Below are 14,934 nucleotides of genomic sequence, written 5' to 3'. Positions count from 1 at the left end.
AAGTACATGGTGGCAGTGGAGATATTTGCTATTCTGGCCTCCAGCACTGGAATACTGGGCTGTATCTTTCTTCCTAAATGCTACATAATTCTGCTGAGACCTGATATGAATAGCAGGAAATACCTAACTAAAACAACTGGATTAAATATTTAAATACATGCTATTGTCTTAATTTTGATATTCAATGGAAATCTGTTTTTAGTTACATTGCTGAATATGCAGTCCTCAACTTAGATGGATAACATATATTTGAACTTATGACTTATTGATCAGTGGTTCTCTAGCCAGACCTCAGAAAACATCTAGCCCATCAAGTTTTCTGGACATCCACAATTAATTTGTGTACATCTGATAGTGCTTTAGGAATGATGAGTAATAGTAGCAATAGTAATTTGGATTCTGTAAATGGCATCCAAAAATGGACTCTGGAAAATATTAGCATTAAGTGTAAGTCTATAAAGGGTGAATATTTTACAGATATTTAGGTACATAGGTGGAGTTTCTTCTTCTGACACCAACCTACCTCTGAGAACTCTTCTTCAAGTTTCAAGTTTATTAGGTGTTTATATCAAGGTTTATATCAAGGTTATCTAAGAGATTTTACAATCAGGTACTCAAGCATTTTCCTTATCTGTCCTGGTGGGCTCACAATCTACCTAATGTACCTGGGGCTATGGAGGACTGAGTGACTTTCCCAGGGTCACAAGCATGAGTATAGGGTTTGAACCCATAACCCCAGGGTGTTGAGGCTATAGCTCCAACCACCGCACCACACTCTCCTACCTATAACCACATCCTACCCCCTACCTCCACCAGGGCTTACATTATGCTCCCTGGTGGTCTAATGAGGTAACCCAGACAAAAACAATCCCTATTAGCTCCTGCTCCTAGTGGCTACATCTTTAAAATGGTTGCCCTTGAGCTCTGGTGATACTGTCACATTATCTTCATTCACTGCTAAAAGAGCCAATGCATAACAACTCTGCACATATTTACATAGGACCTGATATTCAGACTTTGGGAGTTAACAAATACAATCCTTAGTGCTCTGAAATGGATCTGTATCTAAGTGAAAACTGTCCTAATGATTGAGTTAGCTGCTTTCACTGAGATATTGATATAAAGTGATTCAATATGAAGTGTATCCAAAAGAAAGTCTACACCACCTGGAAGTGACTCTGGACCGCCACCTCACTCTAAACACTCACACAAATTTACTGGTTAGAAAATGCTTCTTGATACTATGGAAACTCAGAACCATCAGAAAATACTTTGATGCAGCATCATTCCGCCTATTGGTTCAATCTTCCATCTTGAGCATGCTCGACTATTGCAACATCATTTACTTAGGATCCTTCAAAAAAAACATTCTAAGACTCAGAGTTATTCAGAATTCAGCAGTTCGATAGATTTTTGGGCTGAAGAAATTGGAACACATTAGTCCCTATTATCAAAAACTTCATTGGTTGCCCCTGGAAGCAAGAGTTCTGTTTAAATTTTTCTGTCTTTGTTACTAATCAATATTTGGTCTGGCCCCCATGTACCTGGTTTCCCAATTTAATCTGTATAGTTCTATTAGGCTCACATATAGAATTCATTTGTTCTCCTATCCGACAATTAAGGCCTGCCACTACAAAAGATTCCTAGACAGAACGTTCGCCTTCCAGGCAGGCAAATGGAATGATTGGCTGGGTAAAATTATCACACATTCCTCACCCTACCTCAATTTTAGAAAATCTGTAAAATCGAATCTGTTTAATCGAATTGTAACCTAAGAATTTTTATAAACTTTCCTTTTCTTCTTTTCTGTAAGCTTGTATGCGATGTCTTTGTATTGTGACCACTTCACTGTTTGTTCAGCTCCTTTCGTTGTAAACTGCCTCAAACCATCATGGCTTATATTTGATAACAATATAGTGTAAAATCTTTGCTGATTGGCCAGCACATCTTGTTGTAATCGATGACTTTATATTGTGACCACTTCGCTGTTTGTCCAGCTCCTTTCATTGTAAACTGCCTTGAATCTTCATGGCTTATATTTGATAATGTAGTGTAAACTCTTCGCTGATTGTCCAGCACTTCTTGTTGTAAACCGCCTCGAACATTCATGACTTTGGCGGTATATGTGGATAGTGATGTGGGGTCTCTTATGTATGATGGAAATAAAGGAATTAGGGGGTCTTTAAAACCTGTAAAAATAGGCAGGGGTTCTAAAACTGATCCAATGACAGATGCTATTTTGCTACCTCATAGTGAAGTGAGCAATGTATGAATTTCAGACAGCAAAGTCAACAAGAGTGAACGGAAACCAGAGGGTGCTATATTCTCAGATAAAAAAATTTATTCCATCAAGTTGAGAATCAACACTTTTTGTTCCACAGAAAAGCATTACAAAGATCAGATGACTCAACATAAAGGGACAGATTCTGTAAAGGATGTCTAAATGTTAGGTGTCGTTTAGATGTCCAGGAGCAGAATGCTGAATGCGGTTCTGTAATGTGTAGACACACTATAGAGAATGCGCTCAGCAGTGCTGAGCGAACCTAAGCACATCTATTTTGTTAGATGTCCTTTGTAGAATTGTTTTTTAGGTGTTGCATAGATGCCCTAATAATATCTATAATGTTATTGTGTGTTGGCGTTATGACATTGTTAGAATGGTGATTTTGTGCTTCTTTAAAAATTAAAATTGTATACAGTACAATATTGGTATCACTATTATATTTTATTTATGTACTACTTATATCCTAAGTGGTATTTAAATTTGTCTCCTTTATCATATTTCTTTTCTGTTCTGGTTGCCTAGGCTCACAAGGAGTAAGGGGGGGGGGGGTTTGAAACAACAACCTCAGAGTATTAAGGCTGTAGCTCTAACCATTGCACCACATGCTCAGATATTAAACAACATGTCATTTCTAAAGCCAATGAAAAACAGATACCAAAATCCACAGAGAAAGAAACAAAAAAAAGAAAAAAATATAAGAAAAAAATAAGTGATAAAGAGGACCGGAAGGGTATCAGACAGCCCGGCACACAAGAATAGAGTGCTGGGAGCGATTCCTCATGTACCCCACGGAACCTCCACCACCTAATTATATATTATATATTCTTTTCAAACTTATAGTAAGTTTTGCTTGGCTGCATTGTTCATTTCTTTGATGCTTATTATGGCTGTTTAGATTGCTGTATTGTACGTCAAGTAAACATTACTTAGCTTTAACTTTCAGCTTAAAGATCATTCCCCTGAACGCCAACGCGTTTCGATGTCCTTTATCAAGGCGACATGGGGAGCTGAAAATCAAAGAACAAACCATTATATTCACAAAAATGGGAACTCTACATATCTAATTCAGATACCCCCCTCATCAAAACCTTAGATTACTTACATTTAAGTTTGAACATACACTGTATACCACCAACCGGCTGCAAACGCACGCCGGGGCAGACTCGCTCTGGGATTTAAATACCTCCCACCTGGACAGCTCATCCGGGGAACACCCTCCTAACCCAAGAGCTTTCTTAAAGGGACCCTACCTCAACACACTACCTAAAAAACAGGCCAGCCTAGAGATCAGCTTGAGCTAACCAATCGGACGTTTCATTCAACCCCTCAGGGGACATTGAATCTAACACAAACATCCAACGGAGTTCACAGCGATTGAGCCTCCGGACAGTGTTACCTCCCTCCCACCCCACTGTAATCCGGTCCAACACCCTCCATTTAAGGTCTTTTAACGTGTGCCCATGCCTGATCCAATGACGGACCAACGGAGACGATTCTGTGTGAGTATTTACTCTCGATTTGTGCTCTGTTAAACGGACCCGTATGGGGCGAGTAGTTCTGCCCACATACAGCATGGGACAGGGACATTGTATCACATATATTACATTTTCTGACATACAGGTAGTGTTATGCTTTGTCTGGTACTTAACCCCCGTACTGGGATGGGTCCAATACTCCCCCGAGATGGTGAACTCACACCACTGGCATGACCCACAGGGGAGATGATTACCCCTAACCCTAGGGGCACTATCCTGAAGCTTGTAATGATTGAGCAACTCCCCCAAATTCCTTCTTCTATGGTAGGAACACAATGGGGATTCCTCAAGAGTAGGGATAACCAATTTAGGGATGTGCCAATGTTTTTTCACAATGTCTGCGACCCGGTGGGCAAGGGTGGAAAACTCCTGTACAAAGGCTACCGCTTCCTGGGACTGCTCCTCTCTAGCCACATCTTGCAGCAACCACTCTCTATGGGCGTGTTTAGCTCTTTTGTACGCCTGTTTAACAGTGGCATACGGATAGCCACGATGATAAAATCTTGTTTTCATGTGCTTGGCATGGTTGCGGAACTCATCTAGAGAGTGACAAATCCTTCTGAGCCTCAAGAACTGACTAATAGGCAAACTTCTTTTGAGGCTCTCCGGATGGAAGCTATGAAACCGTAAGAGACTATTACGGTCAGTCTGTTTTCTATACAATGAGGTCTGTAGATGTGTAGCCCCCTTCATAATCAAAATGTCCAAAAATGGGATCTCCCTGTGATTTATAGTGGCCGTGAATTTGATGTTATGATCTAAAGTGTTCAGAGTATCAATAAAGGACAACAGCTCTTCATCTGTTGAAGTCCACACACACAGGATGTCGTCAAGAAATCTCTTCCAGATTTTTACATTTCTGAAAGATGGTAGAGGATAGATTAGACGTCCCTCTAAATCTGCCATGAACAAAGCAGCTAAAGAGGGAGATAAAGACGCTCCCATGGCAATGCCATGCTTCTGCAAATAAAACTGATTGTGGAAACAGAAATAACTTCTAGTTAACACCAACTGGGCCATTTCCATCAATATCTCTGACGATAAATGGGGTCTAATTGTTTGCTCCCTACAAATACAGTTTATTATGGCCAAGGCACTGTCCATGGGGATCATGGTATACAACGCTGTCACGTCCAACGTCACCAAAATCCAATGAGATTCAAAGGCATCCATATCAGCTATAATTCTGAGCATGTGATTCGTATCTTTCTAAAGCCAAGCTTATAACCTCTTGTTTCACAGTCATTTCTCTAGTATAAATATCAAACATGTATCTTCAACACTTGTCCAGTTCCTCTTTTGGTGTCTACAGTATGTTTTCAATCAAAGCACATGAAAATATATATATTTATTTGTGAATAGGGATTCTCTTCTTATTTTCTTAATCTTTTGGGAATGAGATTTAGTATGCTATATATTTTTAATGTGCTTTGCTTGAGTAATGCATTTTTAAACATCTTTTCTCTATTATTATTAAAAAGCAGTTCTCTATACCCCCCAAAATAGAAGCCCTGTTTGCCTATTTGTGGATGCCTCTGGCATACCTAAGTGATGCCTAAGTTGCAGCCACCTAACTAGTTCCTACCTCATGCTCAAAAGTAGACCTGCTTTTGCTATGCCTACATTTAATGCATTAGGCAGATGTGTTAGGATGCTAAGCAACATGTAATTCTATAAATGGATATCTATTTTGAAGCCACACCTATGCCATGTCCATGCCTATCCCATTACGTGCAGATTGTTCCGATGGGCATCCACAAAATTGTGGACACCTATTTTGTGAATCGCATCCAGCCTTTGGATGTCTAACTTTCAATTACTGCTTATTAAAGTCATTATTTGGGCTTATTATCCACTTTACATGGATGCCTAAGTCAATGGACATCCTTATTGTGGACACCTAAAGTTACATATTTTGTCCCAAACTGTGTTCCGAACTAAAAGGGGGACTTCATCAAGGGACACTACCAATTAATGTGCTCAGAACACTAAAGATGTAATATGTCTCCATGCTTTTTTCTGGTTCACTGTTTTTTTAATACCTCTCACTGGCATAAGAAAGCCTAGTAGAGCTTCACAGAGGTAGCTTAAGTAGTCTGGTGGGTGGGCTAGTGAACCATAGATATACTGGCCCATAAGTTAATCTAATCACTACATTTATGGTGGAAAATATAAGTCCACCCAAAACCCTACTATATTGCCATGCAGGTGGCACTTGCAGCCATAAGGGCTATTGGGGTTATAGGCATGTGGGTATATTGTGTTTTGGGGGTATTTGGGGGGCTAAACATTACTTATATGGGAGTTCTAGTGAGATGTTTATGTGGCACCCTTTTTGTAACGTTCACAGCAGTGCCCTGTTAGGTACCTCATTGCTGTGTTGCCATGTCTGGACAGTAAGTCTATCACTTTGTTGGCCCCTCCCACATCCAAAAGTTCTTGTTATAGGTATTTGGGACTTAGCTGATTTTTGGGACAAGAATGTGGTATAAAACACAGCTGTAATAGCAGTCTGGACAATCAAACGACTGGACATAAAAGTAGACGATCTAAAAAATATATATTTTGGATATACGTTTCGACAATGGACATTTTTATGCTGCTGACTTTGGATGACTATCACCTACATCTAATTTGGACTTACAGTAGATGTTTATTTTGATTATGCCCCTCCACATTTTTAACAATGTGAAAATGAAAGGTGAAATCATGTTTAGATTTAATATTACAATTTCTAGCTGATAAATTAATCAGTAATAGTGCTGTAAGTTATTTGGCTCTACCAGCACCTAACTTAATTGTTTTAATTGGTGTTAATCAGCGCAGTAATTGATCACATAATTTAAAACCAATCAAAAATCATTATAAAAAATGGAAGAACCCACATGTGCCTAAAAAAAGGACAACATAATCACATCTACAGATATGCCTAACAGCACCTAAGGTCAAATAGACATGGTTTTTACCAGAAATTATCTTAGGTGCCACTAGATATGATTCTCATCAAACCTAGGCACTAGCCTATATTACTGATGCCTATGTTAGACATAAGCTACAATTATCTTAATTCTCTTAATGGCACCTACATGTGATTGATGTGCAGCTTGTGCTATTTATAGAGGTGCCAGAAAATCTGGAAGCCATTACAAGAATCAGGCCCTAAACCTTGACAATGAAGAATAACAAATGTCAAAGAATATAAATGAAATGTGAAACATGCTTCTATTGGAAGCCAATGCAACTTCAAATGCGATGGAGTTGTTTGTTTTTTCCCCCCATACTTCTAAACCTTTCAAATTAAGTATGCAGTCCTATTATCCAAATATTCCATGGAAATTGTTGAATATGCAGTCCTTGGCTTGAATAGATAACTTTTCATATTTTAAGTTAGAGCTATCAGTGCAGTAGAAGATCCACTTTGAATTCTCAACCAAGTCAGCTGTCCCACAACCCATTCTAGCTGTCCACTCTCCAACCTCACTTCAACAACCCCTGCCACCTTTTCTTCTATTTCTGGTCACAGATGAGGAAACTGCTCACCTCTCTTCTCCTTCAAACCTACTTCCTGTTCCTCTGATCCAACTCCCACTTATCCACTCACCTATTCGGAGCTATCACTCTCAGTGTCATCCCTCCCATCTGTCACATCCCCAACCTATCACTTTCCACTGCAACAGTTCCTGATGTCTTCAAACATGCCATAGTTATACCTCTCCTCAAAAACCCCTCCCTAGACCCTGAATCCCCCTCCAACTATCATCCCATCTCCCTCCTCCCCTTCCTATCCAAGCTACTTGAATATGTGGTTCACTGTCATTGTCTGGACTTCCTTTCTTCTCAAGATATTATTGACTCACTTCAATTGTCCTTTTGCCCTCTCCATTCTAAGGAAACTGTCTGCTAAAGTCTCAAATGACCTATTCCTGGCCAGATCAATGGCCTCTACTCTATCCTTGTACTTCTTTATCTATCTGCTTCTTTTGATACTGTTGATCATCACCTACTCTTCAATACACTGTTCTCACTGGGATTCCAGGGTTCTTTGCTCTCCTGGTTTTCTTCCTATCACTCCATTGTACTTTCTCCCCTGCCATCCCTCTGTTTATTGGAGTACCTCAAGGCTCTGTATTGGGCCCTCTCCTCCTATTGTTTTCAATAGCACCTCTATGCTGCTGACTCCCAGGATATTGACAATGCCATCAATTTATTGAAACTGATTGGATCACACTAACCAAATATTTTGAATTATGGACTTTTTAAGAGGGAAAGGGAATGGTGAAAGGGATATACTACCTTTTTGTGGTACAATCAAAGTGATTGATATATTTATACAGGTACAATTTTTTTTACCTGGAGCAATGGAGAGATAAAGGATTTCTTATTAAGCTGCATTAAATGCTAACACACACCTAACGTAAATACACCTAATGTAAATGCACACCTAATGTAAATGAAAACCAACCTAATGTAAGAAGTGCAAAAGCATCCTATGTTAGTTTTGCTATTTGCATGTGCTAAGTATGCAGCATTTATTTTTTAAAATACTTTGGGGAGAGGGTGGGGCATGGGCATACACTAAGGGCTGAATTCTGTAAATGTTCTCTTAGTGATCAATCAACCATTAAGCACCATTTATAGAATTTTGCCTAGCGACACTTGGTGTGCTTAGACATTGCTAGATATCTTAGACATGGGTGCCAGTATATTAGTCTTGGTTTTACTTGGCCTAATTCACCAGCATCTATCTCAAATGCCTAGCAATGTTTACATCAACCATGCCTATTCTGCACCCTTAAACATGCCTACTGTTAGGGCATACAGAGTGACTTTTTTCTCACTGTTGACACATGCTCTTTAGTCACTCAATACTTCAAATCAGGTTGAGTTATTAGCCTCTTTTTCTATTTTTTACTTTTTAAGGTAGGCATCAGAAGGTGTCAGTAGGCACCATGTAGAATTCCATGTCTAACTTTTAAATTAATTATTCAATTAATTATTCAATTAACATCAATGACAGTTAAGCTAATTGAAGTAATTTAGGTTAGGTGAGGATTTTAGTTAGGCGATGCTAGGTGGCCTTAATTATGGCACATAATTAGGATGCCATATATAGAGTCTGGCCCTCACTGGATAACAGGGTTAATACTGGGCTCCTGCATTAATTTTAGCAAAAGATTGTACACTAATGGTAATGTTAGCACAAGGCTATGAATGAACCAAAGGCAAAGGAAGAATTTTAATGTCCACATTTGAACTGGACTTAGCACATGGGAAAGACCTGTCTAAGGCTTGCTTGAGATCATAACTATGATTACATGCAGTTGAGTTGTATGCCAATGATTAGTGGTGAATGGTCTGTCTTGGGTCAAGTATTTGGTTAGTATAAAAAAATGGACTATAGACAAAGCTCAGTCACTTCCAGGTAATGCAAGGGAACTCTTGCGGACATCCAGTAACTTTAAAGCCTTGTCTTTTTCTTAGACCTTGTAGGTAGAAAGGCTGATAGCCTGACTTCCTGGTTGATGTTACATGCTGAAACAACCTTTGGAATAAAGGAAGGTGCTGTACACAAGATCACTTCCATTTCCATAATCCTTATAAATGGTTCCCTATATGGCAAAGCTTGCAATTCTGAGATGCTTCTGGCCGAGGTAATTGCAACTAGGACCACCACTTTGGTCATAAGATCCATGCAGGAAGCTTCCTTCAGAGGCTAAAATGAGGACCTCTGAAGACCCTCTAACATGACATTGAGCTTCCAGGAAGGGAAGGGATCTTAGATCAGCAGCCTGAGCCTCAGGACTCCTTTGGATAATCTAATAATGTCTGGGTGAGCAGCCAGGGATACTCACATCTCTTGGCTTCCAAAACAAGCCAGACCTTCCATCTATACCTTAAGGGGGATACCACTTCTAATCCCATCTCCAGGTCCTCTTGAAGGAAGGTTAATTCTGACAATACCATGGCGTTGTTGGACTCCAGGTTCCCCTTATTACACCACCACTGAAAAATATTCCATGCCTTGGCATATCCTGAAAGAGCAGATGGTTTCTTGGCCTTCAGTAGGATAGTAATGACTTTTTCTAAATATCCTTTCTTGGCTAGTGCCATGCACTCAAGAGCCATGCAGTAAGACTGAAGGAACCTGAATCTTTTAGAGCAATCGACCCTTGTATGAGCAAGTCTAGATACTGTCACAGGCAGGACAGCACTGCACCATCTGTAACGTCCGTGTGCCCTAAGCAGACCCAGAAAGTGACCTATATTCATTTCCCAAAAGTGCCAGGGCATCCCAAACCCATGAGAATGACAGGGATGTGGGTAAAAATAAAAACTCTTACATTAACAGGATATAGGTTACCTGTCAAAGCGGACCATGGGTTGCAGTTTCCCAGAGGAAGGAAAAGAGAGCAACACCAGGGTCCCTGGAGATTAATGACCATACTAAATACACAGAGGAAGCATCTGTGAGGAAAAAAAGCATTATCAGAGTGTGCCTAGCTATACGGATATGAGAATAGAGAGAGACAGGAGAGAGGAACCCAAGCAGCAGGCCTGTCAAAGGGAGGACTTGGAGGAAAGCTCTAGCCTTCAGGAGGAGACAGACATAGAAATGTTGGATGCTGTTGAGAGTAATGAGGAGTCCTCATTAGAACAGCTCCAGCCCATGGAAGTTACTCCCGAGTAGGCAAGTAATCCCCAGAATGGGGTTGGAAAGGAAGTAGCCATGGAGGTGTTGCTGGCCCAGCAAAAATGTTGGGAACTACAGAAACTGTAAATGCTTTTCTTTCAACTTTAAAAGTGAACTGGCTCCTGTTTGGGTACTGTGAAGACTTATTGTGTCTGTTACCTATAGTGAGGGATATGATAGAAACACTGGTATCTCTCCTCTAACCTGAATCCTTATCTGATAAAGCCATTAAGGACTAGTGATGTGCACAAGGACTAAGAAGGAGTTAGGCAGTGAAGGTTTTGTTTGTTTTGAATGATAAGCACAAAGGCCTGTCCTGGAAAGTGACCTGTGAGAGTGATTGGTAAAGCCCTGCTTTCAGCAGAGATAGAAGACAAAGACCTCTGCTAAGCTGTTCCAGTTTGCCTTAGAGACAAGGGTTTTTTTTTTTCCAATCACAAACTGTTTCAGTTTCAAAGTGGTTATTTTGTCCTGTTTGAAGCTGAAGATGATTATTTTGAATTGCAAATGATTGTGGGCACTCCCCACAGCACTGTTTGTAGTCAAGTTCTGTTTATTTTTTTTGTGTGGCAAGAGAAATAAAGAAATTGCTGAATTTAAGCCTTGGGCCATTCTGACTATTATTCGGAAGCTCATGGGAATGAGTAACTACGTGTCCATCCAGCTATCCAGATGTGTGCGCAAACAACTGGCGGCACAATACACCTGGAGCTTGAGACATTTGTCCACTTGTAGGCATACTAGATGCGCATACCAAGGACACTCGGGCCAATCCATGGCCATGAGAGTCACTGGGTGAGATGCTGTGCAACAGACTACCCAGCCTATCAGAGGCCATGGAGGAAACACATATAGTAATCCAGACTTCAGCCATGGTAATACTGGGGCATCTAGCCCTGCACTTCTGGTACCACTAGCTGTAACCACTACCCTAGCATCCTGTTTGTCTACATAGAAAGATGATGGCAGATAAAGGCCAAATGACCCATCCAATATGCCCATCCGCAGTATCCACTAACTCCTCCTCTCCCTATTGGCTAAAGCTCTTAACATTTGCATCTCCTCTTCCTATTGGCTAAGGCTCTTTACACCTGCATTGTGATGTCATAGAACTTTATAGTTATAGAAACATGATGGCAGATAAAGGCAAATGACCCATCCAGTCTGCCCATCCACAGTAACCATTATCTCTTCTTCTCTCTAAGAGATCCCAAGTGCCTATCCCGGGCTTTCTTGAAATCAGACACAGTCTCTGTCTCCACCACCTCTACCGGGAGACTGTTCCACACATCTACTACCCTTTCTGCAAAAAAGTATTTCCTCAGATTACTCCTGAGCCTATCATCTCTTAACTTCCCTGTCTTAATTGATTAGATTGTAAGCTCATTCGAGCAAGGACTTATGATCGTATGACTATCTCCTTCATGACTCTTTACAGTGCTGTGTACATCTGGCAGTGCTCTAGAAATAATTAATAGTAGTAGTAGTCATAAAATTAAGGGCTCCTTATGCTAAGCTGCGCTATCAGTTTTAGCATGCCTCATCCAAGGCAAGGCAAATGTTGGGATGTATCAATAGAGGCTTCATCAGCCGTCAACCTGAAGTCATAATGCCGCTCTACAGAACCTTGGTGAGACCTCACCTTGAATACTGTGTGCAATTTTGGAGACCACACTACCAAAAAGACGTGCTTAGAGCTGAGTCAGTCCAACGAATGGCCACTAGAATGGTCTCCGGACTCAAGAGTCTCCCATACGAGGAAAGACTGGACAAACTGCATCTCTACACTCTTGAGGAGCGTAGAGAAAGGGGAGACATGATTGAGACGTTTAAGTACATCACAGGTCATGTCGAGGCGGAAAGCGATATATTCTTCCCCAGGGGACCCTCGGTCACAAGGGGGCACCTGTTCAAACTCAGAGGAGGGAAATTTAATGGTGACACCAGGAAGTATTTCTTTACAGAAAGGGTAGTAGATCACTGGAACAAACTTCCGGTGCAAGTGTTCAAGGCCACCAGTGTACTCGACTTTAAAAATAAATGAGACATCCAGTGGGATCCCTACGGGGGTCGAGCTAAGGAACTGGGTCATTAGCACTCAGACTTGATGGGGTGGGACAGAAGAGTGGGCAGACTTGATGGGTTGTAGCCCTTTTCTGCCGTCATCTTTCTATGTTTCTATGTTTCTAGATGCTAATGCCACCAATGAGCTGGCATTAGTTTTTGGCACATAGCACGGGGTTAGTGCATGCGGCAGTGTAGCACACGCTAAAAATGATAGCACACCTTAGTAAAAGAAGGAATGAATGTATACATATAAAAATACTTTGACTGAGGGGGCTGTCTACTTGGAAAGGCATAATCAAAAAAAATGTCTAAGTCCCCTTTTGGCCTAAGGCTCTAAATGTTGTGGGCGGGGTTTGAGGCACCTGGGCCAATCAGGCCCTAAGGCTCACCATTCTGGGGATGGCAGGCTTGCCAGATGGACGAGCTTGGGACCTATCCATCCAGCCACCTTTTTTACAGGTATGGGGGTGTCGGGATGGGGGGTGTCGTGGGGTCGGCGGGTAGGGGATATGTTTGGTGGGTTGATTGGGGGTTTGGGGGGGCAGTCATGGGGGGCTGCATTGGGGCAGGAGGGCCTGGGATCCCTTTTGCCTGGATCTTAGTGGGGGTGGGGGGTAGGGGAGTCACATGGGCAAGAGGGCTCCCTCCTGCTCTGATGATGTAGGGGGCTCATGGCTCAAGGGGCAGGAGGGCTTGGGCTCCCTCATGCTCCGATGTTGTCGGGGGGTCATGGATCACCAGGCCAGGATGTCTTGGGCTCCCTTCTGCCCAATGTTGTCGGGGATCACGGCTCACCAGGGCAGGAGGGCTTGGGCTACCTCCTGCCTGGATCATTGTGGGGGGGTGATACATCATGGCAGGAGAGACTGACTCATCTCCCCTACCATGATGTGATCACCCCTCTACTCGAACTGCCACAAACCACAGCAGGAGAGATGGGGTATCTCTCCTGCCACAGGTTGTGTCAGTTTGGGTAGAGGGGTGATCACATCACGGTAGGGGAGATGAGCCATCTCTCCTGCTGTGGTGGGGGGGGTAGGTTGCCAGGTCGCTGAGCTGATCGCACCAGCCACCATCAACTCAGCGGGCCCTTTTTTGGCTCTTATACATAAGTGCCGACTAGGCAACCTGCCTAAAGTTTTGGTTATACCTGCTGGATGCCTAGGTCTAGGTTGGCCCAACTCCCGCCTACCTTCCACCCTTTCCCCTCCTCTAAAAATGCCTCTTTTCTCTCTATGCGTTTAGAGACAAGGGAAAGGCCTTAGCTGGGTTTAGATATGTCTAAAACCAGCTTTGGTTATGGGTACTTGGACGATCAGGCTTTTTGATCATCCAAGTACCCATTTAGGCAACTTTTTAGACTTTTTTATTATGAGCCCCATAGTGTTTATGTCTACTCAACTAATACAATCTTTATCGGTTTATTCTACACCTTTATACATTATGATTGGGAAACTTCAAATCATAGCAATTCACTCTATCCAGCAAAGTCACATGTCCACCCAAAATCTGCTCAAAATAAAAAGCCTTATAACCTGCTTTAAAATAGGCCAAATAGATCTCAGTCCACAGGTACTTAGGGTTAGAATTGCAAAGAAGTGGTCAAAGATACACTTGAATGTGTTCCCAGGGGCATAGTTTGTGCAGGACAGAATTACAACATACAAATGTATTTTATAAAAAGTGTTAAGTATACAGAGAGAGTATATACAAATATTAGCAACAGCTTCTGAGCAGGTATAACAATGTGAATTGGCATTTGTGCATTGTGAGGACAAACTTGATAAGTCTTGTATATACTTTTGTATAAACAGTGGCTCCAGCAGGAAATCAAATACCTGGTAGATTCTGATCCCACAAGCCTCTCTTCCACACCTACCTATTTTCTATTTCTACTAGCTAGATGCACGCAATTATTTTTGGGTATCATTATTTATTCCACTAAGTATTCCAGTGAAAATGATATTTGTCCCTCTGTTAATGAAGGGATGTCTTTGCAAGGTTTTATTTTTAAATAAAAGAAATGACCTCAATTTAATATTATATGCACAGATCAGCAACAAATGTCCCACAAGGCTAAACCTTTGAGCAATAGAGTCAAAGAACCACCACATGGAGTCTCCATAGGCTTTGGATCAGCTAGAAATAGAGCTGACATCAGTGCCTGTGTTAGACTTTTCCTGTCTTTCCACACTGCGCTTTGTGGACAGGCCAATATATTATGCTTTTCTTTCTTTAATTCAAATATACAAGTAGGTGGGACAACCAAGACCCATACATCAATCCCCAGCTAAGCCCAAAACCAAATTGAAGATGGGAGCTCACCTAGTTCTAATTGTATTGATGATTTATGATGT

General features: G+C 41.5%; 1 protein-coding gene across 1 annotated transcript in view; it reads left to right on the top strand.

Annotated features, from left to right (window-relative positions):
• Positions 1-368: 368 nt before the first annotated feature.
• The window catches only part of LOC117346221 (vomeronasal type-2 receptor 26-like), a 31,949-nt gene continuing 17,383 nt past the window's right edge, over positions 369-14,934 (top strand). Inside the window, exons 1-3 of the mRNA XM_033915624.1 lie at positions 369-447; positions 9,301-9,470; positions 9,925-10,140. Coding sequence (XP_033771515.1) covers positions 369-447; positions 9,301-9,470; positions 9,925-10,140 — 465 coding nt within the window. The remainder of the gene's footprint in view (positions 448-9,300; positions 9,471-9,924; positions 10,141-14,934) is intronic.

This window comes from Geotrypetes seraphini, chromosome 12 (assembly GCF_902459505.1).
Source record: "Geotrypetes seraphini chromosome 12, aGeoSer1.1, whole genome shotgun sequence".
Lineage (NCBI taxonomy): Eukaryota > Metazoa > Chordata > Amphibia > Gymnophiona > Dermophiidae > Geotrypetes > Geotrypetes seraphini.
This window is presented reverse-complemented; position numbering and strand designations above follow the sequence as displayed.